This window comes from Pan paniscus, chromosome 6 (genome assembly GCF_029289425.2).
Source record: "Pan paniscus chromosome 6, NHGRI_mPanPan1-v2.0_pri, whole genome shotgun sequence".
Classification (NCBI taxonomy): domain Eukaryota; kingdom Metazoa; phylum Chordata; class Mammalia; order Primates; family Hominidae; genus Pan; species Pan paniscus.
Window position 1 is genome coordinate 95,996,690 of NC_073255.2, and position 27,935 is coordinate 96,024,624.

The window sequence follows — 27,935 nt, forward strand, 5'->3', positions numbered from 1 at the left end:
TGTCTGAGTTAGAATGTCCAGGCAGGAGGCGAGGACCATGAATTTCTAAGAAGCTCCTAGGGAGATTCCAATATATATGAGTGTTTGAGGACCACATAGAACTTTGTGCCTCATGAGCTCATATTCTAGGGACAATAATCAATAATTTAAGAAAGCTACAATAAATGCCAGAAATTCAATTTCTACCCTTTTATTATTTTATTGAGAGGAGAAAACAAGGAAGGAAAGAAATATGTGTTAACATGGATAGTAGCCACTTGGTAAAGAAGTTATAACCACCTTCCCACTCATGTACTAAGCTATAAAGGTTGGTGTGTTGTCACATCTTACCTCTTCTTTTTGATTTACTTTTACATGGTGCTGATATCTTGCTAATGTCTGATATATAATGCATTTATTCAAATCTACAATGCCATGGATGGTAAGACACACCTTTATTTTATATGCCACGGGAAAAAAAAATAAAAAGAAACACTGCTAACTAAATAATGATGCTCCATTGATTATAAGATGCTCTCCAACTGTCAAAATATTAAAATATAAAAATGTTTAGGATTGGTAAAATGTTATACGTCTTTTAAAAACAATGTACACTTCTTTTCTTTCTTTCTTCTTTTTTTTTTTTTGAGACAGAGTCTCACTCTGTCGCCCAGGCTGGAGTGCAGTGGCGCGATCCTGGCTCACTGCAAGCTCTGCCTCCCGGGTTCACGCCATTCTCCTGCCTCAGCTTCCCGAGTAGCTGGGACTACAGGCGCCCGCCACCATGCCTGGCTAATTTTTTTGTATTTTTAGTAGAGTCGGGGTTTCACCGTGTTAGCCAGGATGGTCTCCATCTCCTGACCTCATGATCCGCCTGCCTCGGCCTCCCAAAGTGCTGGGGTTACAGGCATGAGCCACCATGCTCGGCCTATTTTCTTTTTACTGTTTATTTATATGTGTGAGGAGAGCCACACACATGGGAATACAGATTTTTCCTAGAAGGTTGACTTCAGTGTAAATGTTTAAGTACCTACCAAGATAACTATTTATGGGGTGGACATCAATAGTATACCCTGTGTAAACCCCCTCAAGGAGTTTACCAAACTAGAAGCCTATTCCCTTTCCATTCTCCCTTCAAGACTGTGAGCCCCAGCTCAGAAACCTGTCAATAACTCTGTGTTGTTGCTCTCCCTATGGAATCAGGTACTGCTTTGATCTGTAGAAATATGCAAAAACACAACCCACCATTCAGTATGTTTCAGGGATGTCTAGTCCTTGAACTCTCAATCTTGCACATGCTTTACAGTGAAAGGCAGAACATTAGCTAATAACCATGGCAAGGAAGGGCAATTAGTGATTTAATGAGCCAGTACCTTGTTCATTCTTCTATTGTGAAAGGTTATAGATAGCATATGAAAATATTGGCTGAGCCTGTGTCCCTGAAGTGAAACTCATCATGTTGGAAACTAAAACACGTTTTTATTTACCATAAGCACTAATGGCTTCAATTAAGAACACCTTACATAGAGCATGCTAATGATCATCTTAGAATCTTAGGACAATCAATGTTTTTTCAAGTAGAAATATAAGAACTCATTAATTTACTGACTTTAAAAAAATGATGTAGGCATTGCAAGGTATTTAGGGTTGCAATTATAATTAGGGTGAACTTTAGTTCTTGTTTTTGCCCCGTTTCATGTTCAACGGTGTCTTGGAATGAATGGTTCATCAATGATTTGGTCTCCCTGGCCATAATGTGTATATTGTTATCTGTCCCGTGACCTCTGCAAAATTACCTAACTTCTCTGAGTCTGTTTTTCGACAGTAAAATTGGTATACTAATAGCATTGACTTCACAGACTGCATCTGAGAATTAAATGAGTTATCATATGTAAAGCGAGTAGAACAATGCCTGATGTGTGAGAACTGATCTATAAGTATTAACTGTCATTCTTTTTATTACTATTATCTTTTAAATATTTCTGATATCACTATTAAGGGGTATGTGTGTGCTTGTGTGTAGGTACCAACTTGGTTTCTTTCCACATGGGGTAAACCTGTAATACTGCTAGAATTGAAGGAACACTTTGCTTACTACAGGATTATACAGAGCAATATCCCCTAAGTATCAACACAGGAAAATAGCTTCAGTTATGAAAGAGATGTGTTGGGTGGATTAGATAGACACTGGATGAGGTCAAGAGTCTATGTTCTCTGATTTCACAAAAAAGACGATGTTGCAGGTCTCTGTAGGAAAACATCAGCTTGTAAGAGTTTATTATTCAAAGGGAAATCAGCATGATTTAAATCTCTTAATCACCCACATTGAGCCCTACACACATAAACACACACACTTTCATATTTATTGAATGTTATTAACCATTTTTCTTCCTACCTCTTATGAGTACCTACCTGAGCCAAGCACTGTGCTAAGTGATATATATGTGTGTATATATACGTTTAAAAAATATCCTTAACAAATCATATGAAATATTTGATATCATTACAAGTTTACAGTAGAGGAAACTGAAGCATATAGCAGTTATTAATTTGTCCAAGGTCACATATGCCAAACAGGGCTTAGAACCCTAGTCTATCAGATTTCATAGCCTTTGCTGTTATTGTAGCCACCACCCTGCATCTCTTGACTTTTCTGGCTCTGATCTCTAATCTATTACTTGCTTTGTGAGTATCTGGTGCTTTTATTTGATGGGTATAGCCTGCCTCTGAGCCAGGAACTAAACACTTCATGAGTGGTCCTGATTCAAGGATGAGTGGAAGTCAGGAACTTTGTCTGAAGCAGGTTCTTTGCTGCAGTTGTCTTTTGACAGGCAAAGTGGGAGGAGGAGAGAGAAGAAAGAGAAGAGGAGAGGAAATTGGACAGCTCTTCAGATCCTATTTAGTTAGGATGTCACATCATGGTGTCATTCTTTTGTGTGAAGTAATTTCTTTGGGTTTTAGAAATACTGACTTTTGAAATGAAATTTAAAAACATACTTCAAAACACAAATGGTATTTGGATGATTTTCTGTTTTGACTTATTTATGCCTCTGCTCTCCTCTATTACTGTAGATCATTTAAAATTTATTGGGCATAAAATCCCAAATGTTTCAAAACATAGATTCACACACACACACACACACACACACACACACACACACACACAATTTATATGCTCAACTACAATGATAAACTATTACTTGTTAATTTCCAGGCACTGCAGAACTTGCTCATTTTAAATCCTTATAGCAATAGTGTGAAGTAGCTGTAAAAGTATAATAATCATGCTAATTTCACTATTAAGAAAACAAGTGTCAAAGGCACAATTCAAATCCTTGCCTATGGCTTCAAACCTTGGGGTTACTCCTTTCTTTTTTGATATGTTGGAGGTTGAAAGCAATTTGAATTACGAAGAGCAAGCGAATGACTATTGAGACTTAGTTTGGAAAAGCTTGCTGGTTGAGACTTCAAGATGAAAGTTTCACTGTAAACAGAATTATTTGCTCATGGTAATAACTTAGTTTCAAAGCCATTTTAACTTTATTAGGGTAGTTAGAATAAAAGCTAAGATAAAAGACTAGAAATCAAAATAAAAGAATGAAAACTGAAATAAATTCAGTGGTAGACACATAAAATGACTGAGTGACTTGCATAAAATGTAAGTGAGCACACAGTTTAAAAATGTGTCTTCAGTAATTGAAAGTACCTGACGTGGTTTTATTACAAATGTTTTCTATTGGCATTTACTTTAATAAAAGCAGTACTTGAAACTCTTGGCAGCTAACGGCAGCCTCACTTTTCCTTTACTAGAGTTTTCCTTACATATGTAAGTGCACTGAATGTTGATGTACAACAAATCTCTGACAAGGGATGTGCTCATAGAGGATTCTCTCTGAAAACAAGATGCAGTTCCATTTGCTCAGTGATAAGGTCTACAGAGCCTATGACCTAAGTGCTTTCAGTGCAATGCTAATGGAATTACAGAGCAAGGAAGAGGCCCTGACCTTGGTTTCTATTATTGGGATGAATGGTACTCATTAATTCCCTGAGAACTGATGACTAAGGTAACTGCCGGAGCACAGTCCGTTTAGACAGCATGCCTTGCAGACATCATCTGTCAGGCAGCAACATAAATCAAGTCTTTGGATCAGTCTTCTTGACACAGTGTGCTTAGGATACACAGATATTTGGGAAAAGTTGCAGTATGTCATTTGGCTTTAGACGTACTGACATTTAGGAAGGAGACAATGTGTCACTAGTCAGAAATCTCGTTTTAATTGAAAATCTCATAAATTATGGAAAAAAGAAACCCAGCTTTTCTATGTCTTTATTCCTTTATAGATAAAACAATATTGTCTACTTATATTGCAACATGTTTTATATTTTCCCATAGATGAATGAACTCTTTTGGCTCTGCTCAATGTACCACACTTGTTTTGGTAGGAATATTCAGAGATAATCAGTTGGATTGGATGTCCTCTAAGTGAGTTTGGAAGGGCTGGATTCTTGGGGTCTGTAGCCACATCACTACTGAAAGCAGGGATCCTCCCTTTTTTGCTGTTGGATTCTCTTCTGGGACCTTGTATAGTCTACCCCGGCTCCTTCAGTCACTGGTCAAAGTGGGCCGATCCAGCCAATGAACTCCTGTTATTTCTACCTTGGGTCAGTCCCCATAAAGAAGACAGGATGTTTACTTGAAGGACTTTTCTTGCTTTGGTGATAGATTCTTCCTGAAATCCTAAGGGAAGGGATTATTAGATCCCCCCTTCTCTCCTCTTTCCTCATTATTTGTCTTGCTGTTTATGTGTATTTCATTTCAGAGAAAGAAAAGTCTGTGACTCATGTTTACATGTAATTATCTTCTTGTTAATAGATCCCACAAAGTGGAGTTATATGTGGAGAAAGTATTAAACAGGCAAAGTGGATTTTGCATCGATCATGCCAAACTTACAAGAGGGAAGTTCCTGAAATGAGCGTGAGAAAAATGAATACTTCAAAGGCAATCGATAGCATAAACTCTCATTAGCTCGCATTTCCATTAATTTGTGAAGGTTAAACAACATGTCATTAGCTTAAAGAGGCAAAGGACGTTAGTTTGGGTTTAGAATCTGTGACCTGATGTGAAAATAAATGCTTTTTAAAAGTTGGATAATTCCAGTTGTTTTTCTTTCAATAATATATGTGAAAATTACCTTCTGTCTAGTTTAAATTTGTGGGTTGGAGCAGAAGGGTCAATTACTACATCAATCAACACATTTCGGAATAGCATCTTCTTAATAACAGGCACTATGCTAGGCCCAGAGGGGAAGGCAATAATAAAGCCAACACATGGTATTTGCCCTTAAGAAACTCACTGTCTGGTTGGGGAGACCAGGGATAAATTTATAAAAATACATAAAGCAAAATGCAAATGGCAAATACATGGCAAATATAATGTGCAGCAAAAGTAGAGTGGAGGAGTGAAATCCTGAGTCCAGGTGTAGACTGAGAGAATGGTGAGGAACGGGAAGGTCATTCTGGGGAGGAGGGAATATGTGCCCCTTGGTAAGTGGCAGCTCTCTTAGGAAAAACTTATGAGGGTAAATGGGTATATAATCCAAGGAGGTTTGCGGGGAGACAAGGAGAGGTGCTTTGTGGGCTGGGGTCTCTCCTGCCCTCATAATTATTGGTCCTTGAGAGCTCTGATGTGATGCCTTTAGCCCAGCTCCCGTGAATGGAGACTGAGCACAGAGGAATGATGCGGGATTGTCACAAAGTGTTCCCATCTCTTTAATACATGGTGGAAACTCCTGATCCGTTTTTCTGCCTTTAGAAACCAGAGCATAATATTAATCTTGCTTATTTTCCATCGCTCCTTCCTAAAAATTCTGACTTCATATGTTTTATTGTGACAAACCCATTCAGATAGATATTGTCCCTTCCTGGAATATGACAAGGTGTCCTTCAAAAGAGTTTTCTTTGTCATCATGGGGTGGAGATGTGGGAAAAAACATGTGTTTTGTATTTTAAAGTTTTTTTTGGTGGCAAAATTAAGAAAAAACAGACGGCATGACTTGTTTTCCTCTAGAACGCTGTGAAATTTAGCTTTCCAAAGATGAAAACGTCTTCCCTGAAATTCATAGCCAACTGATATGCAAAACCCAAAATCAAACATCTGGTGTTTTAAGGACTGCATATTCAAAAAGTGCATTTTCCCCCCTCCCAGCACCCATGAGTCATTCTCTTGTGGTTGAACAGTTTAGCTACCCTGCAGTTGGTAATAAGCAGATGGTCAGACAGGAGAATGGGAAGAAGGGCTCATCACTGGCAATTTGGGAACCCAACTGAACTCACGTTGCTGAGGGCAGAAAGCATCCTATAGATACGATTAACTAAATGGCTGGAGAGAAACACTCAGCAGCCATATATTACCGTTTATGCTTTTATTTTATACCAATTGTTAAAAATTTGCATAGCTAAGTACTGAGAGTAAATTAGTAATTGAAAGAAATCTCACGACATTAGGAATTGTAATTAGCTATGACTCAACTGTTCTATCCTGGAACATGAGGCTGGGTTAAAATGGATTTGTTGTTTGGAAACATTTGATGGGCCAGGGGTCACATGGCTAGCTTCATGTGACCTGGGCAGTCACACAGGCCACCATGCTCAAAAGGGCCTGGTGTTTGGTTTAGTCACCCGTCACCAGCTTGATATTCTTAATAATTTTTGAACAAGGACCTCACACTTTGATTTTGCACTAGACCCTGCAAATTATGTAGTTGGTCTTAGGTAGATCTGTCCATAATGTATTTCTTCCTTGCACCACTCCACTGTTCTTAGTGTCTGCTGTGGAAGGTGTAAATGAGAATATGTTACAGCTACCAAGAAAAATCACCAACAAGGTGGGTGGTAGGAAAGGAGCCAAAACAATCCTTTTCTCTATGGGTGCATTTTCCACTCCCCTGTACATCACTAGAAAAGGCAGTCCAAAAAATTTCTGTTAAGTATACTCTTACTTTTGATTCTTCACATATTTATTGAAGAGGTCTAAAAATTACCTTGATTCTCTTACTCCACTGTGAAAATTATTCTTATAAGTCACTCATTATTGTGTCATTGACAAAGCAACTATTCTTCTGTAACCCTCTTTAAGTAGATGTTAAGATAGATCACGGTATTTCAAGGGGTTCATGTATTCTTTTGATATGGTTTTTCTCCTCACAGTCTGACAAAATGTCTAGACATTAGAGTGGCAGGAAGCAAAGAAACTTCAGAATAGTCATGATACTCAAATCTGTAGGTGTGTGGGGTCTGGGGGCTGGACAGAGAGAATGAAAAAACATTTCCATTTGTAGATACACCTTTTTTCTTCCGTAGCAATACTTTTCATTTTCTGTATGTCCCTGAAAATCACCTTGCCAACTTGTACAATAACTAGCAAGGATATCTTTTTTGACCTCTTTGGGTCTGAATGTCATGATGGAAAATCTGGTCCCACTAAGCCAAATGAATATTAACCCTATTTCGGCAATTTTTGCATTTTTCACAAAGACTCAGAAAAAGATATGTATTTCCATTGCCCAATAAAACCAGCAACTCAGGACTTTCCAATCAAGGGGTAGAAGGTGAAATTCTATTGTTCAACTAGAGTAATTTTAGTTAGTAAAATTGTGTAGCTTTTAGCAAGCATGGCTTGCAAATAACCAAACAGCAAGCCGATTCAGTAATAATGGAAAAATCTTTAAAGAATTATTGATGTTAAAATATGATAAAGGAATTCTTCCCTGTAGGGCAGAAAAGCCAGTTGCTTTATTCTTTTTAAGAAACAGTTGCAGGGTTGAGGTTTGGTATTATACTTCCATCCCAAGCATGCAAATCTACCTTTCAAAGGGCTGGTTGCCCAATTTTATGATGACCAATTTAGTTCCTGAATATGGGGTTCCTTTTATTTATAATTTATTACAGAGCCTCATCAAGTTATTACTAGAAAACACTAGATGGTTCTATTATGATAAAAATTGTATAAAAATTTCAAAATTCATATAATGTAAAAGGAGGAGAGTAAACAATCTTCTAGTGATTGGAAATATAACTAAAGCAACTTGATTATTTTTTAAGGTGTCATTTTTATTTTTTGAAGAAGCATTTATATTTAAAACTTGGTACTGATTATTAAGACAGGTACAGTTTAAATTGCCCATTTAAAAAATCGTATGTCATTCCCAAACTAACCTGTCCATATGCATAGAGAAAAATACGTCAAGTATGTACTCATTACTGTGGCCTTTCCTTAATCTGAATAATTTATTTTTATGAAACTCAAGATTTTTGTGATGTTGCATCATCAGCTCATTTCCAAAACTGCTATATGATCTTATTCAGTGTTGCTTAATCTTAGGACCATTTTTCTTTCACTTATAGTCCTATAAGTTTTTTTTTTTTTTTGGCCACAGACTCTTTTGTTTCTGTCTTTAAATTAGTGGCTATGTTTTTAGTCCTCCCACTCACTACCAATTGCTCTCAATATGATGACAATTTAAGAGACTTATAGCAAGCTAATTGTTTTCCTTACATTTTCCCTATCTATAGATTTCTTTCCTCAAAGAGCTCTATGAGAAGCGTTAGGCATTAAAGCAACTTAATTGAAGTAATATATGTGTGAACTTAAATAAATTAAACATAACCAAAATGGTTATAATAAAAAATTCTAGTCTCTTGCCCTAACTCTCCCATCCTCTCTAGTTCTGTGACCCAAATGCAAACATTTTAAATCTTTCAGCTGTTTCTTCACATTTCTAATAATATTCCTACACAGCTGTTTCTCATTTTATCAATGTTAGTCAATATCTATTCACTTCCTATTCTGATAGAGGATTTAGCACTCTTCCTCTGCATCCCACTTGCTCTCCTTATCCCAAAGTAGTTTTATTACAATTTTTAGTTAAACCAGTTATCATTGTTTGTGGTTTTACTATGTAAATCTTGTTCACTGAAGCATTTATGATTTCGTTTATTTTCTTGCACAGTTTCTTTCCTTCTTTCGCTACTTCTAGTCAAGGTTTCTGATTGTGTCTTTTTCCTCACATCATTAATTGCTTCCCCAAAAGCTGTTAAAATCATCAATTTAATTTATTCCTCTGAAGACTTTCCTCCCAGACGTAGGTAGTTTGCTCTCCAGTCTGCTGGACAGTGCCATCGTGGGGATTGTTGTTGCACTCCAAGGTGGACTCTGTGTCAGTTTTTCTGATTCACTTTTTATTTATTTTTTGTTATTTTAATTTCTGAGATACACGTGCAGAACGTGCAGGTTTGTTACATAAGTATGCGTGTGTGCCATGGTGGTTTGCTGCACTTATTGATCCATCATCTAGGTTCCCTCCACTTGCTCCCCTGCCCCCCATGTGCTCTGGTGTGTGTTGTTCCCCTCCCTGTGTCCATGTGTTCTCATTGTTCCACTCCCACTTATGAGTGAGAACATGCGGTGTTTGGTTTTCTGTTCCTGCTGATTCACTCTTTCATTTTGTTGAAGCATATCCTACAGCAGCTTTCTAAGAAATTATGCAGGGATAAAACCAATTTTTCAATTCTTAGTGTTTGAAAATACATTTATTTTTACCTTCTTTTGATTGAATTCTGGCTTAGAATTCTAGATTGTATGAAACTCCTAGACTGAAAAAATGATTTTTCTTCAGAAACTTACAGGCACTGCTTTATTGTCTTCTAGCATCCAGCATTACTATTGAGAGGCCTGAACCCATTAGGATTTTTGCTCCTTGTATGTGATATACTTATATTACCTTTTCTTTTTGAAAATTGTTAAGATTTTTCCCTGTACTTTTTTTTTGTTTTGAATTATTGCAATGGTGCATTTTGGTATGGTTCTTTGTCAGTATGGAGACTTGTTTCCTTTAGTTTGGTTTTGTGAACTTTTATTATACTATTTCTTTGATAATTTCCATTCTGTTTTTCTGGTCTCTCTTTCTGCAACTCTCATTAGATATTGGCATCCCGGATTGGTCTGCTGCCTCTCCTATAGGTCATAAGGATTACGCCCTCATGGTAGAATTAGTACCATTATAAAAGGGCAAATTTGGCCCCCTGTTGTTCTCTTTTGGCCCTTCCTCCTTTTGCCATGGGATGACACAGCAAGAAGGCCCTTGCCAGATGCTGGCACCTTATATTAGACTTTCCAGCCTCCATAACTGTGAACCAATATATATCTGTTCATTGTAAATTACCCAGTCTGTGGTATTCCACTATAACAGCACAAAGTGGACTAAGATGGCTACCTCCTTGCTGTATCCTCATATGTTGGAGTGAGAGAGCTCTGGTCTTTTCATCTTCTTACGAAGGCACCAATCCCATCATTGGGGTACCACTCTCATGACCTTATCTAAACCTAACTATCTCCCGAAGGCCCGTCTCCAAGCACCATCACATTGGGAATTAGGGATTCAACATATAGGTTTTGGAGCAGGAGACACAAACAGTCAGTTTGTAGTAAATATCATATCATTTTATGGCTATAAATAAGTTTTTGAAGCTTTCTTTTCTTCCCTGAATTATCTTTATTTCTTTTATTTTCTTTCATTTCTTTCATATTTGCTTGCTTTATTATTTTAAACATAAAAATTTCATGGTTGTTTTATTCCATTCTGTCCCGAGTATTTTAGGTTCTGGGCCTCCCTGAGTTTCTAAAGAAATGAGTGGGTCTGGGTTATTCATATCTATTTTAGATTTTCTCTGCCCTGCTGAGTTGTCACTTTTTTGTCTTTGAAATATCTTGACCACTCCTGCCCACTCCTTTTCTCATTCATTCACTATTACTACTTGGGGTCTAAGAAATGAGACCCCAAGTAGTTATAATTTACTACTATCAATTAGAAATTAGAAATATCTTTAGTAATTTTTAATCAGTTTTTGCAATCAATATTTTGGTGTCCCAGTTAGAGATTTGGAATCTGTTTGGAAAAAAAATTAAAGTTTTATGTACCCAACGTTTAAAAGCCCTGTTGTCACTTGTAGCCTTGAGAGATAAAAACATAAAGGACAACTTGTTTCTTTTCAAGTATTCAGAAAGTGTCATAAAATTACCTTTCATCAACTTCAGGTTTAGGGTTAAAAATGTTCAATAAAACTACACTTTCTTTCTCTCCTCTGTGTCTCTTGACTACCTTTGAAGCACTTTTCACACCCATCAATGTACTTGGCTCTGAGTAATTTCTCAGCAGGCCCAATAGAAATGGTTGATAGTTACAAGCAGGTGTTGCTGACAACTCATGTTTCTCATTTTTCAGATCCAGTGTATTTTATCTCTGCCATCTCCTTTTTCCTTTTATAGCTTCTGCAATTGTGTTTTGTAAAAAGTCACTCGGCTATCTTCACACAGTTTCCTTGTTACAATAGGTAAATGTCAAAAGTGATCAGATGCAATATCAGACTTCCACTGAATTCCCCCAAGCCCTCCGGCAGATAATAACTTCTTGCAATATTTTCTTAATATAAATGGAAACAGATACTAACCCAGGCAAATGATCCCTCCTAAGCCAGCTGTCCTTTTCAATATGTTATCCAGAAGATTACATGAATATTTATTGGCCCTCCAGTTACATATACAAGCCAAAGTTCCACTAACAGTGTATATAGCATGTTTTAACCTGAAAGAATGCAATTTCGCATGACTGGATAAAATTAAATATGAACAGACCCTCAAGCAAAGTGTTCAGGAGCTAGAAGATCTTGATCATATATTAACTTTGAAAACAACTTGCAGTGTGACCTCCGAATGGTCAAATAAATTATGTCAGTTCCCTGACTTGAAAAGTGAGACCATCACCACATGTGGTCTCTCTTTCTTATCCTTATCTTTCTTACCCAAGTATTGCACATTTTAACTTCATTTGGATTTCTGCTTATATGTACTTTCTCTCATGACTTATATTTTAAAGTATTATAACTATATGTGTTTTCAGTTTTACTAAGCAAATATACATTTCCATAATTTTATTTGAGACTATCATCACAAAATGACTTTTATTACGCTAACGTAAGAAATGAATGGGAAATAAAAAAGGATTGAAGAGACTCAAAACGTGTTTTGTTGTCCATAATGAAATGCCAATTATACTGGAGGGGGAAGAGACTAAAAGTGAAAAAAAACTCCTTGGCAAAGATATGCAGATGGAAAAAAGCACACTAACGATCTTCAATATCATTAGTCTTTAGAGAAAAATGCAAACTAAAACCAAAATGATTTGAGAGGCTGAGGCAGGAGGATTGCTTGAGCCCAGGAATTCAAAACCAGCCTGGGCAACATAGGGATACCCCCATCTCTACCAAAAAAAACCACCCCCAAACCCCAAAATGACATACTACTATGCACCTATTGGAATGGCTAAACATTAAAAAAAACCATAAAACCTAAAAATAACAAGTACTCACAAGGATAGGAAGCATCTGGAGCCTTCACACATGGAATATAAAATGGTACAGCCACTTTGGAAATTGGTACCATATGAATCAGCAATCCTACACCTAGATATTTACCAAGTGAAATAAAACCAATTTCCACACACAAAAAGACCTATATGAAAACGTTTATAGAAGCTTTATTTGTAATCACCAGAAACAGGAAACTACCAAAATGCCCCTCAACTAGGGAATGGATAAGCAAACTATGGTGCATCTATACCATGGAATATTATTCAGCAATTGAAAATGAAACAAATATTGACACATGCAACAACATGGATGAATCTAAAATGCATTATGCTTAGTGGAGGAAGCCAGACTGAAAAGGCTACATGCTGTATCATTCCATTTATATAGGAGAGGCAAAACTTTAGAACAAAACAAATCAGTGCTTGCCAGGGCTGGGAGTGGGTGAACAGCTGATTCATTACAGCAGTAGTTATAACTAAACACATCTGTCAAAACTCAGAGTATAGACTAAAAAGGGTAAACTTTACTATATAGAAATTAAACCTTTAAAATAGGGGGAAAAGTGAAAAAGCAGAAGGAGATAAGAGGTTTTGGATGGAAACAAATAGAGATAAGTAAAAAGGAACTGATGTAGAATAACTAGGAGACAGGAGGTGAGCAGGGGAAAGTGTAAGGGTTGGAAGTCTTCAGAGAAGAAATGCTGTCTAATCTGAGTCATAAAACACGAACAGGACTTTGCCAGGTGGTCAAGGTTAGGGGAAGCAGGCAGCATAGTCACAGTGGTATGACTTGCAAAGACACAGATCTGTGGATTAGCAGTGTCTGTGTTGTGAGGGGTGAGAGTGCAGTGAGCACAGACATCAGTGGGCCCTGGAATAAAGAAGGAAAGCCAGGTCATGAAAGGTCTTAATGTCTAGGCTAGGGGTTTGGAATTTATATTATAGCCAATTGAGGAGCCACTAATGGATTATGGCAGCTAAGTGAGATCATCAGACTCGTTTTAGAATGAGTCTGATGATAGTAGGTAGTATGAAGGGTAGACTGAAGCATAGGGAGAGTGGGAATTAGGCTGGAGGCAGGGAAGTAATTTAAAGACCACCATAATACTCCAGAATTGTGCAGTCCAACATGGTAGCTACAAGCATCATGTGGCCATTTAATTATTTGAAATCAAAGATAATTAAAAATTAAATTCCGGGTCATGCCAGCCTCATTTCAAATGCTCCACAGCCACATGTGGCTAATGGCCATAATGTTGTATAGTGCAGGATAAAACATTTCCATATTGCAGAAAGTTCTGCTGCACAGTGCTAACCCAGAACCTTAAGGAAGGCATTAGCAGTGGTGGTAGGGAATGCCTAATGTATTCGTCTTATATCTGGAAAGCATGTTTGGGTAACAGTTTGCCTTCATCGCTCAAGAGTGACAAATATAATTGTGTATAAATTCTGCTAGGATATTAATGTAGGTACCTGGAGGTCTGCTTTAAAGCTTGTGATCATACACATCGATTAAAGCTAAGAGTGACTTAGCACCAGGAAGCATCAATATCAGTGATTAATTTGGCACCCAGGTTTTATTGTATTTCAATTTTGTCAAGTGTCTACAAGAATGTGGCTATTTTTCATCTTGCTGTTCATCTAGCAAGTCTAATAAACATCTGAATGAAGATTTCTAAGTTGAACTATTCTTCTACTTCATGTTATCTCAACTGCTCTGTGCCAGAAAACTATAAGAACAAAACCTTTTACATGTGCTCTTTCTTGCTTTCTGGAAGACCCTCCTCTCATGATGAATCCGTAAGTATACATCTTTATGATGAACAGACTTATAACAGAAGGTTTTAGGCACTTCACTCTTGAAAGCAGATGGGTTCATCAGGTACCCAACATCTGGCCATTTTTGTAGAGCAAACCCTTGCCTGGCTTAGAGAAACAAGATCTTGGAGAGGTCAGATTGAAAAATGAAAATGGCAATGGCACACTCCACTATTTGGTTGATTTTCTCTGGCACTGCAAAAACCTTGGGAATGCCTAGTGATCTGACTCATCACCCAGAAAAGGCTGTCTGATTAATCTGCAGAAATGATTCCAACCAAGTACTCAGAATAGTTTGGTTGGGAACAAATCCAGCTTCAATTGCAAAATTATTGGTGGTCAAATGCACAAATAAAAAATCTTTTACCAAGATTTGGTGTGGTAGGAAAGAGTTTCGGTAGAAGCACTCCCTAAGTTCCTGAGGGAAACTGGACATCAAAAAGAAATATTTTATCCCAGGCCAAATGGGAAAAATATCCCCTTATAATACCCTTTCAACATGACTGGACAAGGGTGATAAATAACAGTACTGTGTTCACTTAACAATTTGTTCTTAAAATGGTTCCACATGTGGAACAAGCTTCATTAGGACCCTTCTCTGAAATACTTTCTTATGTAGTTGATTGTTGGGAAGAAAGAGAAAAATAAAAAATCACAGAGAGCTTAATCCACCATGAGGCCCTGAATGCAGTATAAAGAAAAACTGTCTTTTGCAAAAGTGCCCTGCGGGCTCTGAATTTGCTTGAACCTCATGTGGGAGAGTGATGGGCATCCTGCATTGGTAGAGGATCATCCTGTACATGATGCCTGGGGTCTCTTCGCAGTTGCAATCTCCCTGTACTACCTAGTGAATAAGAAGGAGCTGCAGGACATAAGCCCAGAGGAAACGGCCACTGATCACCCATTTATGAGCTTTCAAGGCAACTGAATAGCTAAAGGTAAGAAGATATCCACCTTATGCTGCTGCCTGGAGTCTTTGAACACAATAATAAGAACTCTCCTGAAAAATGATTCCCTAGTGGGGGAAACATGATTTATGAGGTCTATTCAACAGTAAGAAAAATAGTCCAGAATTTTAGAAAATGCATTGTGAACACACAGATTTTTTTGATAGATTGTATTGCTCCTCTTTTTGAGGATAAATAAGAATGATGGTGTTCTCTGCAGACTTATTCTACAATATAAAGATCCTTAAATTTGTTAGTGCTAGCAGAGTAAAATGTTTGCGTTTGTCTTTCTATTTTACTTAATAAATGCTTCAGTGTTCCGGTATCAGGGGACTTGGAGTTTGATGCTTTATATTTATATTTATATTTATATTTATGTATTTGCACTTGTTTGCTTACTAGTAGGAACCAGGCGGCCAGGTTGTAATTTGGGAAAAAAAACTAGTCATGTTCAGGACTGAAAAAGCGGAATTGAATAAATAGGTCCTATTCATTCTGACCTCAGTGAGTACAATCCTATAAAGGAGTAATGTGATACAGAAGTTGTTTAGTTGGAACTGAAATGGGTTGCTTTGTTAATGAGAATTGTAAGTGAATAAATAATCTGAAGTAATACTTTTTTCTAAGGAGTCTGGGATGCCATCCAAATCCTCCTATTTAGGACTATATAATTATTGCTGAGGTGGTGCTCACACAGATGGATGACGATTCCAAGGGTTGGTGCCAGGAGAGGTGAATCAGGGGGCACATTAAGGCCACTGCCTGGCCCTTCAGAGAACAAGGGTTTTGCAACCAAGAAATGTAAGATGACCGGGGCTGGCCAGAGGCAAAAAGACAGCTTCCCTACCCCTGACTTGTTAGGGTGCTCTCTCATCTGAGTCTTCATTCACCAGGCCCCAGGCTGACTGCTGAATCATTTACCCAGGCTGAGAACAACTGATGGCAAATCTGTATTCTGGGACATTGCTCTGGTTCTGCTTTATTATCGTGTGATTTCTCACTCTGGCCAAGGACCAGCTTTCGTGTAATTCCTCCCCTAAGTGATCCTCTACTGCATCGCCCATTGTCAAAAATATGTCACGCTACCTTTGTGAGATGAAACAGCTAGGTTTGGGTGCGGAGTAAATTAGGACAGAGCACCAGTCAGTCTTCCTTTTGATGAGGATTGCGCTGGATCACTGTATGAGAAGCATACAGCCCCATCGACATAAATAGCATGAAAATCCTTGAAAAAAACCTATCAGGAATTGTGAAGGATCCAAAGAAATGCCACCATTTCTTGCCCTTAAGCAACTCACAACTTTTGTGGGGAAAGCAAAACAAAAGCACATGAAAAGTGAAATGACTATAATAGCAATAACAGACACAATAAAAGAAGGGAAGTCAGGAAGCAGTAAGCAATAGGAGATGTTTACTGTTTGGGCAATAGTCTCCACCTCCTAGGGGTGCTGTGAAGATTAAATATGGTGTAAGATTCCAAGCACAGTGCCTGGGAGAAACCTTCATACAAAATATTATTGCATAAGAGAAGCATACCAAGTGACAACAGGCAAAACATGGCTTCTGGGACAGGGTAAATAACTGAACCAGCTTTGATGGAATGGAACCTGTGAGGAGCTGCTGGCAAAAACAGATGCCCCAGGGTCTTGAAAGGACAAGAGGTGTGTTTAAGCTTTATCCTGCAGATATTTGTATCAGGAGTGTTATGGTCAAGGACTTGGTACAGGAGGACTGGATTGTATGTAGAAAGTGTGGTCTTTCTTGATGTACTTTGTATCATTAGCAACGATCTACCACTCCCCCCTTAGCCCCTGGCTACCTCATGGAACAGAAATTAAGTCACAATAATAAATGTGAAAAGACTTACTTGACTGAAAACATATTATATCAGCATAGATGATGAATACAATCTTATCTTTGTTGTATATGTAGGCTTTCCCAGAGATTTTGAGGATATGTGCTTATCTTCGGCTTCAATTAGTTATATTAGAAGCCAGATACATGAGGGGAAAACCAGTACTTTATATAGGTTCCCCACCCCACTATTTCTTCTGCTATGAAAGCACTCACAGTAATATTGTGGGTGACACCACTGTGCTTCCTGAGTGAGCCACTCTCAGCATAATCAAAGCCCACAGTAAAAGCATTTGTGTTGTTGAAGGAATCCAAAGCAGGGATTCATTTAAGGAATAAGAGAACATTACATGTTGAGAAGCTGGTTAAGAACTCTGAAAGGGAACTTGTTTGTGCAAACCAGTGAGAAATAGAGAAATGAATGAGACTCACTTTCTAATTCCTATGTTCAACAGTGTGGGTATTTCAGTAGCTCTAGCAATGACTTTTGGAGATGGAACATTGATGGGTCAAAGTTTATAATGACATAGAGAAGGCTAAGGCACTAGGATAAGCACCAGTTGCATCTATTACCTGTGTTTTTAAGGCAATCAATGAACAAACCTCAATATGGAGGTTTGAAGAAAATTCACTGCCACAACCCAAATCCCAATAAAACCTAAAATGAATGGCTAATTGGTTGCTATTTGGAGGATTTACTGTAAGGCAGAGCTTTGTAAACATGATGCCACTGAAAGGGGCGTGCCTTAAATGTTACATGTGTGCCAAGACAGTTGGGGATGGTTGGGTGAGCTTGGTGAGGACCAGGCGTAGAGCCTCCTGGGGGACTGCCTCTTGCCGCCATCAGCCTCATTCGTTTTATCTCAGCTTGTTATACAAATGCCATCAATTTACAAGTGTGCCAAGAAGTGAAGGAGGTTGAAAAAACACTGCCTTATATTGCCTTGAAAGGGGAGCTGGGTTAGTGTATTTAAGTGATTGTTTAAGATAATTTCTTGACAGAGGTTGAGACGAACAAAAGAACTCAAAGTGTTAGGAGCCATTTTCATTATGTAATCAAAGGTAAAAGTAATAAAAGTTAAAATGATAGCTTAGCTAATGAAAAATATGATCTAGGCCTCAAACTTACCCAATACTTTTTTACACACCAGCAAAACTAACTTAATACCTTATTTTCCATGCTGATTCCTGGCATCATGTAATTTAGAGCTGGAAGAGGATGTAAAGACCATCTTCTTTTATATTTTAAATGACAAAAGGACACAGGAAGACCAAGTGACTTGCTCAAGGGATACAATATTTGGTGGACAAGCTGGAGTGAGCCTTGGGCTCACTGTCCAATGTTCTTTTCATTTAGCTTAAATCTCCTTGTTTTGAGGCAAGAGTAGAGAGACCTTGGCTTTTGTTTTACTTTGTGCCTCCTCTAATTTCAATGATTATTCAGTGTTTGCATGGTTAGTGAGGTGACTTTTGGTGGGGGAAATCCTAACTCACATCACTTCTATTTCATTTTTATTTCATCCCTTTTAGGAACCATACTCTAAAATGTCATAAAAGACCTGTTAGTGAAGTTTTAAAATCTCTAGGATAAGTTTTAATCTCCAAAGCCTATGGACATCGTCAAGGACTTCGAGAAACTCACCAGGGTGCTTTATCAAAGATAACTAATTCCTTCCCTGAGCATCAGATTGCAGTGGCCTTAGGGAAAGTCAAGAATGACCAGGTCCAAACTTCAACCCATGCTGGAGAAAGCACACATGTGGAAACAAAGATTTTCAGCACCAGTCCTGAGCTGAAGGATTGCGAGGAGCCAGCAGCGTGCTGACCAGTGATGCACTTGCGGATAGGGACAGAAGATGAAATCAACACCACTAGAGGAACACCAATGAAGAAAGGAAGGATTGAAAAGTTTGTTCCCCTACTGCTGACTGTTTAGATTGATGCTATGACCACTGTCCTGAATATGTTCTAACCTGCTGCTTGTTATCCTATATCTAAGTTTAGAAATTCCCTGAATAGCCTGTCAACCACCACCACCGATACCCAAGCTGCCATGTGTGTCTACCTCATATATTCCGGCATAACCTCCTGACAAGTGACAGAAAAGGTGGAGACTTTCAAATTATAGAAAAGGGCCACTTCATTACTTGTACCAAAGCCCTTCTTGGGAACCTCTGGTGGGAAAGTAGGTTTGTTAAGGAGGTAGGAAGCACCTATAAGGACAGGTGCTACAGCTGGACAATAAAACCTGGATGTCAGGACTTGGGTTTTGAGTAGGGAGGACCAAGGATTGGCCTGACAACCTCACTGCACGTAGCCCCTGGGACATTTTACAGAGCAAGCATCTAATCCATTCAGAGTCATAGGCTACCTGAGTCTTCTCTAACCTGTGCATGCAGACCTCAGTGAGAATGAAAACAGTTAGTCAATGGCAGAAAATGCTTCAAACTTCCCAAATACACCAAAGTTATCTGTTTTGGTGAAGTTTCTAACATTATTTCCAATTTTCTATGCTTAACAATAATATAGCAATGAACATTTTGCATATAAGTCTTTGTTCAAATCTTTTTAAGAATTTAAAGTGAAATTGCCTATTACAGTTTATTTTTATTCAAGGCTTTGTTCTGGAAACCACTTTAGTTTCCCTTGGGCCCAATGTTAAGGTCTGAAACAAATACATAATATTTTGCATAATGGGACCAACATGCCCAGGATGCTTCCCTGTTCTCACTGGAAGTCAAGAAGGATAATCTGGCTGGGCACAGTAGCTCATGCCTGTAATCCAAGCACTTTGGGAGGCCAAGGTGGACAGATCACTTGAGCCCAGGAGTTTGAGACTAGCCCAGGCAACATGGCAAAACCTCGTCTCTACTAAAAATACAAAAATTAGCCGGACATGGTGGTGCATGGCGGTCTAAGCTACCCAGGAGGCTGAGGTGGGAGGAGGATCACTTGAACCCAGGAGGTGAAGGTTGCAGTGAGCCCAGATCATGCCACTGCACCACTGCACTCCAGCCTGGGCAACAGGGTGAGACCATGGCTCAAAAAACAACAAAAACAACAAAACAAACAAACAAACAAGCAAAAAGATATTCCTGCACTACAGATAGAAAGCTTCTAAGCTTCTAAAACCTGTCTACTCCTATGCAATGCTTGGCCTACTTGGTCACTGACCTCGGAAGGAAGCAGCTTGCTCCTTCATTACATTGATTGATATAAAGTTTTTTCCTTATTTCCTGGGGAAATAATATTTTGAAAACAAATCTGTCAGCCTTTGGTAAAGAGCATTACTAAATGCCAGCAAATAAGTAAGAAACCCTAACTCCCAGTTTCCCAATTAGCTGAGCATCACCTGTCCTTGCCAAAGTTGTTGTCTTGGCTGAAGAAGCTATGGACGTATCTCCATCCATAGGGAGGGAAAGTTTACATTTGGGTCCTTCTTCTCTCCTCTCTCCTCTGATAATATTTAATAGCAACATGTTTGCAAGGGAGATTCTAAAAGACATCCCCTTGAGTCTGAATTTTGATGATTTCCATTACTTTTATAGCTTATTGGCTTGTGAACTCTGGAGAGGGAAAACTGCAATTCTAGCCTGAAGCCTCAGCAAAGGCACCTCAGCTGGACTGACTTGGCCACCAGTACTCCAGTTGCCCCCATTGCTGACCTAGGCTGTAATTTGGTGGGTAGTGAGAAAGACTGTGTTCCCAGAAGGGCCACATGTGGGGAAGGGGACAGGGAGGGGAAGCTTCCCTCAGAGATATGTTCATCTGTGGCCCAGATTTAGCTGCCCTGGGAGAGTGGTGGCTCTGACTAATGGCTAACAGAACCTATAGCCAGAGTAAACTCTGCACTACTCGACAAGAGTGAGCTGGTGGAATGAAAGATAATTCCTAGAAGGGATGGTATCTAGATAGCAGCAATGACATATTTAGTGCTTACTCTGAGCCAGTGCTCTTTTGAGCACTTCCACATATTCATCGAACTCTCATGGCAACCCCATGATTGAGGTATTAAAGTGTTCTTTTCTTCACACCGAGGAAACTGAGGCCCAAAGAGGTCATGTAACTTCCTCAAGGTCACATGGTTAGTAAATGATAGAGCCATGTTTCAAGTCCAGATAGGATGATTGTAGCACCTGGGCTGTTAACCATGCCCTTTTCTTGCTTAAATGTAATGATGCTCCTATCAAAAGCAAAACAGCACTTAGTCCACCAAGAAAAAGCTCCCGAAGCCACGAAAAAAAAAAAAAAACCAAACCCAAAAAAACCCCCAAAAAACAAAAACAAAACAAAACAAAAAACAGTGAATATGTTAATGATCCTTGGGCTCGGGTAAGACCTGAAGAGTAAAACAATGCAAACTCTGGGAATGATCGTGATTCTTAAGCACCTGATAGCATAAACCTCGGTCAGTCTCACAGAGCCCAAAACCTTTGATATTTTGACCAGGGATATGTGGCACAAGGATGGCTTTTTACCATTCACGAGACACTTTGCATTTCTCTTCAAAATTAGAATTCAAAATTATTACAGATGTTAAGTATGAGGTAGCATCAGCTCCAGGAAGCTTTTAGGTGCATGTTGCAAATTACATACTGTAAATGCAACGTGCCATCAGTGAGTAAGCTGCTTTTGCCACAGAGCACAGGGCAACTTGCATTTTAAACTCCCTAAATTGAAAAGAAATAAACATGTGAAGAAAAGCCATGAAGCATCATGAACTGTAGGATATATTTCCACTCTCCAGGGTGAAGTAAAATAATATCATTTTGAAAGTGGTTAGAATTAAATTTTGGAGGTCAGTCTGATGCCATTTGGTAGGAAGAAAAATTCACATGTTAATTATAAGCATTTGCACCTATTGTTTTCCAAATCTACTTATGCATGGATTTTATTTGCAATAGGAAAAGTGTTTGTAGTTTCTTTACATAGTAAGTGCACGTGTACACATACATACACACACACACACACACATTCCCCTATACATTTAGAAATAAGGCTGTTATACTTCAAATAAAGCTGAGACTTTAACTACATGCTAAACACTTTCATTGTGGCCATATACTTTTTATTTTTTTTCTAGTCCTTTAGGTATTCTGCCCCAATAAACAACTTGAAAGACTGGAATGGCTGCAAAATCTCTCTGTGAACACCTTCCTCAAGTGTAAATTATTGGAAGGCTGTTTATATAATTCATGAAAATTCTTAGTTTTGTATCCTTTTAATCTTGGTGAATCCATTGTACTGACAGAATTCTGCTTTTAGTCTATGCTTAAAGATTGGATTTATTTCTTCAGCTTTTCATGAAGAAAAAGGGAAATGAAATTGTACTTTCAGATGTATGTAATTTGGCTTCTGCACATATTCGCTGAGGTTTAATGCTTCTGTAGTTTTCACTCCTGAATTTATCAAGGCTTAAGCCAAACAGGGCAATTCTCTCCATGAGGTTCTGGTGGTTTTCTTTCTTTCTTTTATTTTTATTTTTTTGATAACATTAACTTTATCACATAAAGTTCTTATTCATTCTCAACAACTTTATTTCTTGAGTATTGCTTAATACTCACCCCTCCCCTATCCCACATGTGCTAGAAGCTCCCACAGTTTATAAGAATTTTAGGACTACAACGTACGTGCATTTATTTACTTTCTCTTAGTGCTCCTTTATTTTCGTGTTTCCATACCCAACATTTTGGACCAAATCACTTCAACATGAAAAATGCACAAATTTTCCTATCCTCTCTTCTGTTCTACTGCTTGCAGGCTGCTGAATGAGCTCTGGAAGACTGTGGTAGAAAAGGAAAAACAACCAAGGAAGCCTGAGAATCTGAAAAGGTGGCCAGTTGGAAGACAAATATGGGCTATGACTGTCACCTGTTGTATAGGATCATAGAACCTTAGAGCTGGAGGAGCTTCAGAAGTTGCGTTCATCTACTTCTCCTCCCTCTACTGCTACCCAGGGGAGGGTGAAACTGCCTTTGCCAAATTGTAACTGAGGAAACTATGACAGTGAAAGAAATCAGACTTAACCGACTCCATCTTGCTTCTAATCTTTAAGTTGTCCTTGTTCATTCCTGGGCATAGGCCAAGCTAACTTTGAGAAGGAATTCAGTTCATGGTTTGACTTAAACAAAATTGATAACAGCTCTTTCCCTGAAAGACCCGCTTCTTGCCTGGGGACCAATCTGCCTTTGTAGGACTAACAAATTAGCCTCAAGATTAGAAATTACAGTTTAGGGGTCATGCAGCCTCTGGCTCCTAGAGTCTGAACCTCCCCACATTGCTCCTGGGGATAACATCACTATTGTAAAACCTAAGATCAGTGCTTGAGATATTTTGCAGACCCTGCACTCAGTGTATCAGCTGACACCACCCAGACCAGTAATCTGCTTTAACCAGGTCTGCCATCCCACCCAGGAACAGAAGACAGCAAGAAAACCACACTTCGACCCCCTATGATTCCATCTCCAACCCAACCACATCAGCACTCCCCATTTCCCAAGCCCCTACCCACCAAATTATCTTTAAAAACTCTGATCCCTGAATGCTCGGGGAGACTGATTTGAGTAATAATAAAACTCTGTCTCCCCGCACAGCCGGCTCTACGTAAATTGCTCTTTCTCCATCGAAATTCCCGTCTTGATAAATTGGCTCTGCTAGACAGTGGGCAAGGTGAAGCCATTGGGCAGTTACAAAGTCACCAGTGTCTCTGAACTGACAGGGATGTTTAAATGGCCTTCTGACTATGTCTCATGCTTCCACTCTTGCTTTCTCCGCCACCCCCAACCCTTTGGTTTCAATTTCCACAAGCATTTAGACTCATCTTTTACAAATATAAGTCAGATTTCAGTCCACTGCTTAAAACCCTCCAATGGTTCCCATGGACTTAGACTACAGTTGAGACTTCCTACCAACAGCACATGAAGCCATCACTGTCTGCCTCCTGCCACTCTCCCTTGCTCCCTGTACTACAGCTGCACTGGGCTTCTGTATATTTCTTGGATGCCAAGCTTGGCATCCACCTTAAGCCTTCTGCCTGGACTGATTTTTTTCTGCAGATCCTTTGCATGTCTGGTTCTATTCTGTTGAACAGTTCTCAATCAAGTTACTTACAGAACATTCCCTGACAAACCCACAAAAAGAAGCACCCCTCCTTTCAAGGCAACATTACCATATCACTCTGTTTTCCTTTCTTCCTAATTTACAAATGAATGAAGAGCTTTTATAGGGGTGGAGGAGTTGAGGGCATTAGTTGTGTTCTTGCCTTCTTCTTGAGCCAGAGGTCGGTAACAGTCTACTAGTCAGTGGTACGGATGCCTTATTTGTGCCCACAGTCTGTGGCTTTCAGGCTATACAGTATGTCCGCGACAGTCTTCTGATATACTTGTCCAGTATCTGTATCACTGGAACAAATCAAAACAAGACCCCTTATTCAAATGCAGGCAAATTTCAGCACTTACTTATAGTGGATCCAGACTCAGGCCTGTTCAGGGAGCTGATGATGACAAAGCCGAAGCCCTCGTTCTCTTTGCGGTGAATGACCACATCACTGGTCTGCAGGCTGTGGGAGGCGAAGCCTTCAGGGGGAGAGGCATTGCTACTGGGGGCAGCGTGGTTGCTGTTGGTGTAGGTTGCGTAGTCACTGCGTGGAGAGCTGTGGTGGGTGGATACAGAGCCTGGACTTCTCCCGTTCTCTGGGCAGGGCTCCCCTGCAAAATATACCACACACAGGTAATCAATTACCTTACAAGGGTCTCAATGAATGCTTCCTATGTACTAGGCACTGTTCTAGACAGTGGTATTGTTACAAGACTGGTTGAACTGCTTCTCTTTCTCCCAGATTTGCAGAGCATTTGAAAAGCTACAGACCTAGGCGTGGAGCTCCCAAGGTCTTGCTCAGTCCTAGTTTTCATAGCAAACAGAGGTGAAACCCCTCATCAGCCTCCTCTGTGCTGTTACTGATTTATATCTTCATCTCATGAGGACTGCAAACCCCTGGGACAATGCCTAGTTTTAGATATTGAGGTTCTTCTTTGCATAAGAATAATTTACTGAAGATGGTCACAAAACAAGTAGAATCTTACATGATATGGTGCATAAGAATCACTTAAATAAATTGTAAAAAAAAGTACATCTTCACGGGCCACCCACAGAATGTTTTTTCAGTAGGTCTGGGCACAAGAATCTGCATCAAGTTTCAAGGCTACACTTCGAGAAATGCTGCTGTAGATGTATTATAAGGAAGGCTAACAGCACAGGGGCCATCCATGTAAAGTTAACTATCATGCATTTTTCTAAAGAGCTATAGTTCTATTTTATAATATTCTGCTAGCCTAGAAGTATTGATTTACTTCATGTATGTGGAAAATATACTTCTTAAAAGTAGTTTGCACAGCTTTTTGTATATCAGCCATATCACAATGAAGTGGCTTAAAAGAATAAATAAATAAGTTGAGATTTTCATTTATAAAATAGCTTGCTTGCTCTAGGATCAAATCTAATTTCAGGCTCTGAAATTATGAAGTTTGAACCTCTAAGGAGCTGTTGAAGGTCTTTTCCATTTTTACAGTCCATCTTAATATAAAATACACCCTATTATCAACCAGATAAACCAAACTAATACTTTCATGAGAAAAAGCCAGCATATTTCCATGGAGAAATGATAGAAAGTTGGCAGCCAAAAGAAGCTAGTTTTTGAAATGAAAGTTTATCTGTCATCCAGAAAGAATTTCGTCATTTTAATTTAATACCTAGGTATTGGCACTCTGATGAAAAGAACCGAAGCAGGCACCTAGAATAATGTAATTAGAAATAGGGTTGCTTTCATTTCCATCTTAAAATTTGATTAGTGTACTCAAAAGATGTTTATGGAACAGAGGAATAATAAGATGGAAAATAATCACCATTAATTATTCCATTTTGGGTGCCTAGGTATAGCATCCTATGTAGAACTCTGGAAGTTGTCGCATATGGCAAGTTAAAATAATTTTCAAAAGTTCCAGTGAAGGCTCTTAACCTTACAAGCTGCAATTCCATTTTGAGATGAAAAAGTCAGGGAGAAAAAACAAAGACTGCAAGAGATGTTTTGTTACATCGATACCTAAAAAAAAAAAAAAAAAAAAAAAAAAAGCTGCATTTGTTTATATACTTAGATTTTAAAAATGGCCTAACCAAAATATACTAATTTCTTGTTTGCAATTACAGAATGAATGAGACCCAGGCTGTTGCTGGTTATTATTTGGTAAATTTGATTTTTCTTTAAGATCTAATTAATCACGTTTAAATAAAGGAAAAAATGGATGCTTTTTGTAAGAAATGTACCGAGGTCATAAGAGAACAGAATGTCAATGTCAAAGCCTTTCTTTCTGTTCAAATGGAATTTAAAGCTTCGCTTGTAAAATGTACCCTCCCTGCTGGAACACATCATCCAAAGACAAGTTGTTATTGTCTTGGTGCATCACATGTCCTTTATCAGTCCTTGTACAAGTGGGAAATAAAGTGATTAGGGATAGTCAGGAAGAACAAAAACAAACAATTATTATGCTGCTACATTAAATTGAAAATCTCCTCGAGTTATTGGACCAAACCAGTAACTAAATGTCATAGGCAGTGACAAGAGAGATCTCATTTTCTGGCTGTCATATTTTAGGAGGTTGAGAGCTGTGATTGTCAGTAAGTCAGCAAGAAAGAAGAAGCGCGGTGGCTCACGCCTATAATCTCAGCACTTTGGGAGGCTGAGGCGGGCGGATCACGAGGTCAGGAGATCGAGACCACGGTGAAACCCCGTCTCTACTAAAAATACAAAAAAAAAAAAAAAAAAAAAATTAGCTGGGCGCAGTGGTGGGCTCCTGTAGTCCCAGCTACTTGGGAGGCTGAGGCAGGAGAATGGCGCGAACCCGGGAGGCAGAGCTTGCAGTGAGCCAAGATTGCGCCACTGCACTCCAGCCTGGGCGACAGAGCGAGACTCTGCCTCAAAAAAAAAAAAAAAAAAAAAAAACCGAAAGAAGAATTATCTGTCTTTGCAGTAAAAGGCTGGGAGTGGCAATGTTACAGGTTCTGGAGAGAGAGAAAATCATCAACTAAGTCAATGTGAGGATTCCCTGGGTAAGTCAAAGAGTCATATACATTAATAAGATACTTTTCTATTGCCTTTGGACTTCTCTTTCAACTTCCAGAACAAAGTTCTTTATCTTTAGCCAAATGAGCATATTTAAAATCAGGAAGTTAAGAAGACTTCGAAGGTCTTCCTGGGCTTGTTCTGGGCCCTTGACACTTAAAAACTGGTCACATGATTGTCTTTCAGGGATTGACCCCACATCATTTTTCTACTCATCTGGCTCTGGACCCAAGTGAGACGGTCTTCTTTCCAATGGTCTTTCCTACTGTAGGGCATTAACAGCCTTGTTTTATAATAATATAGTAAAACATCCTAAAGTGACTAAAATTCATGTATTATATAATTTTTTTAAAGAAAATTCACTAATTTCTAGGATCCCTGACTCATTCATCTAGCTCATACACAAGTGGCTGCATAGAATTCAATCACTTAGTATCTACTAAAGTCAAATAATTAGTTTAGTTTGTTTGTTTGTTTGTTTTGTTTTGAGACAGAGTCTCACTCTGTCGCCCAGGCTGGAGTGCAGTGGCGTGGTCTTGGCTCACTGCAAGCTCTGCCTCCCGAGTTCATGCCATTCTCCTGTCTTAGCCTCCCGAGTAGCTGAGACTACAGGCGTCCGCCACCACGCCCGGCTAATTTGTTTTGTACTTTTAGTAGAGACAGGGTTTCACCGTATTAGCCAGGATGTTCTCGATCTCCTGACTTTGTGATCTGCCTGCCTTGGCCTCCCAAAGTGCTGGGATTACAGGCGTGAGCCACCGTGTCTGGCCTAAATAATTAGTTTTTAGGGTAAGCTGTTTC

The 27,935-nt window shown here is 38.9% G+C and overlaps 1 protein-coding gene across 14 annotated transcripts in view; it reads right to left on the bottom strand.

The window, feature by feature from the left end:
• The window catches only part of MAGI2 (membrane associated guanylate kinase, WW and PDZ domain containing 2), a 1,443,575-nt gene that overhangs the window by 118,237 nt on the left and 1,297,403 nt on the right, over positions 1–27,935 (bottom strand). For all 14 annotated transcript variants that reach the window (XR_004672522.3, XM_063605943.1, XM_063605940.1 and 11 more), the window contains one exon: positions 24,478–24,726. Coding sequence is in view for 13 of the 14 variants with exons in the window: in XM_063605943.1 (XP_063462013.1) it covers positions 24,478–24,726 (249 nt within the window). In the remaining variant the exon portion in view is untranslated. The remainder of the gene's footprint in view (positions 1–24,477; positions 24,727–27,935) is intronic.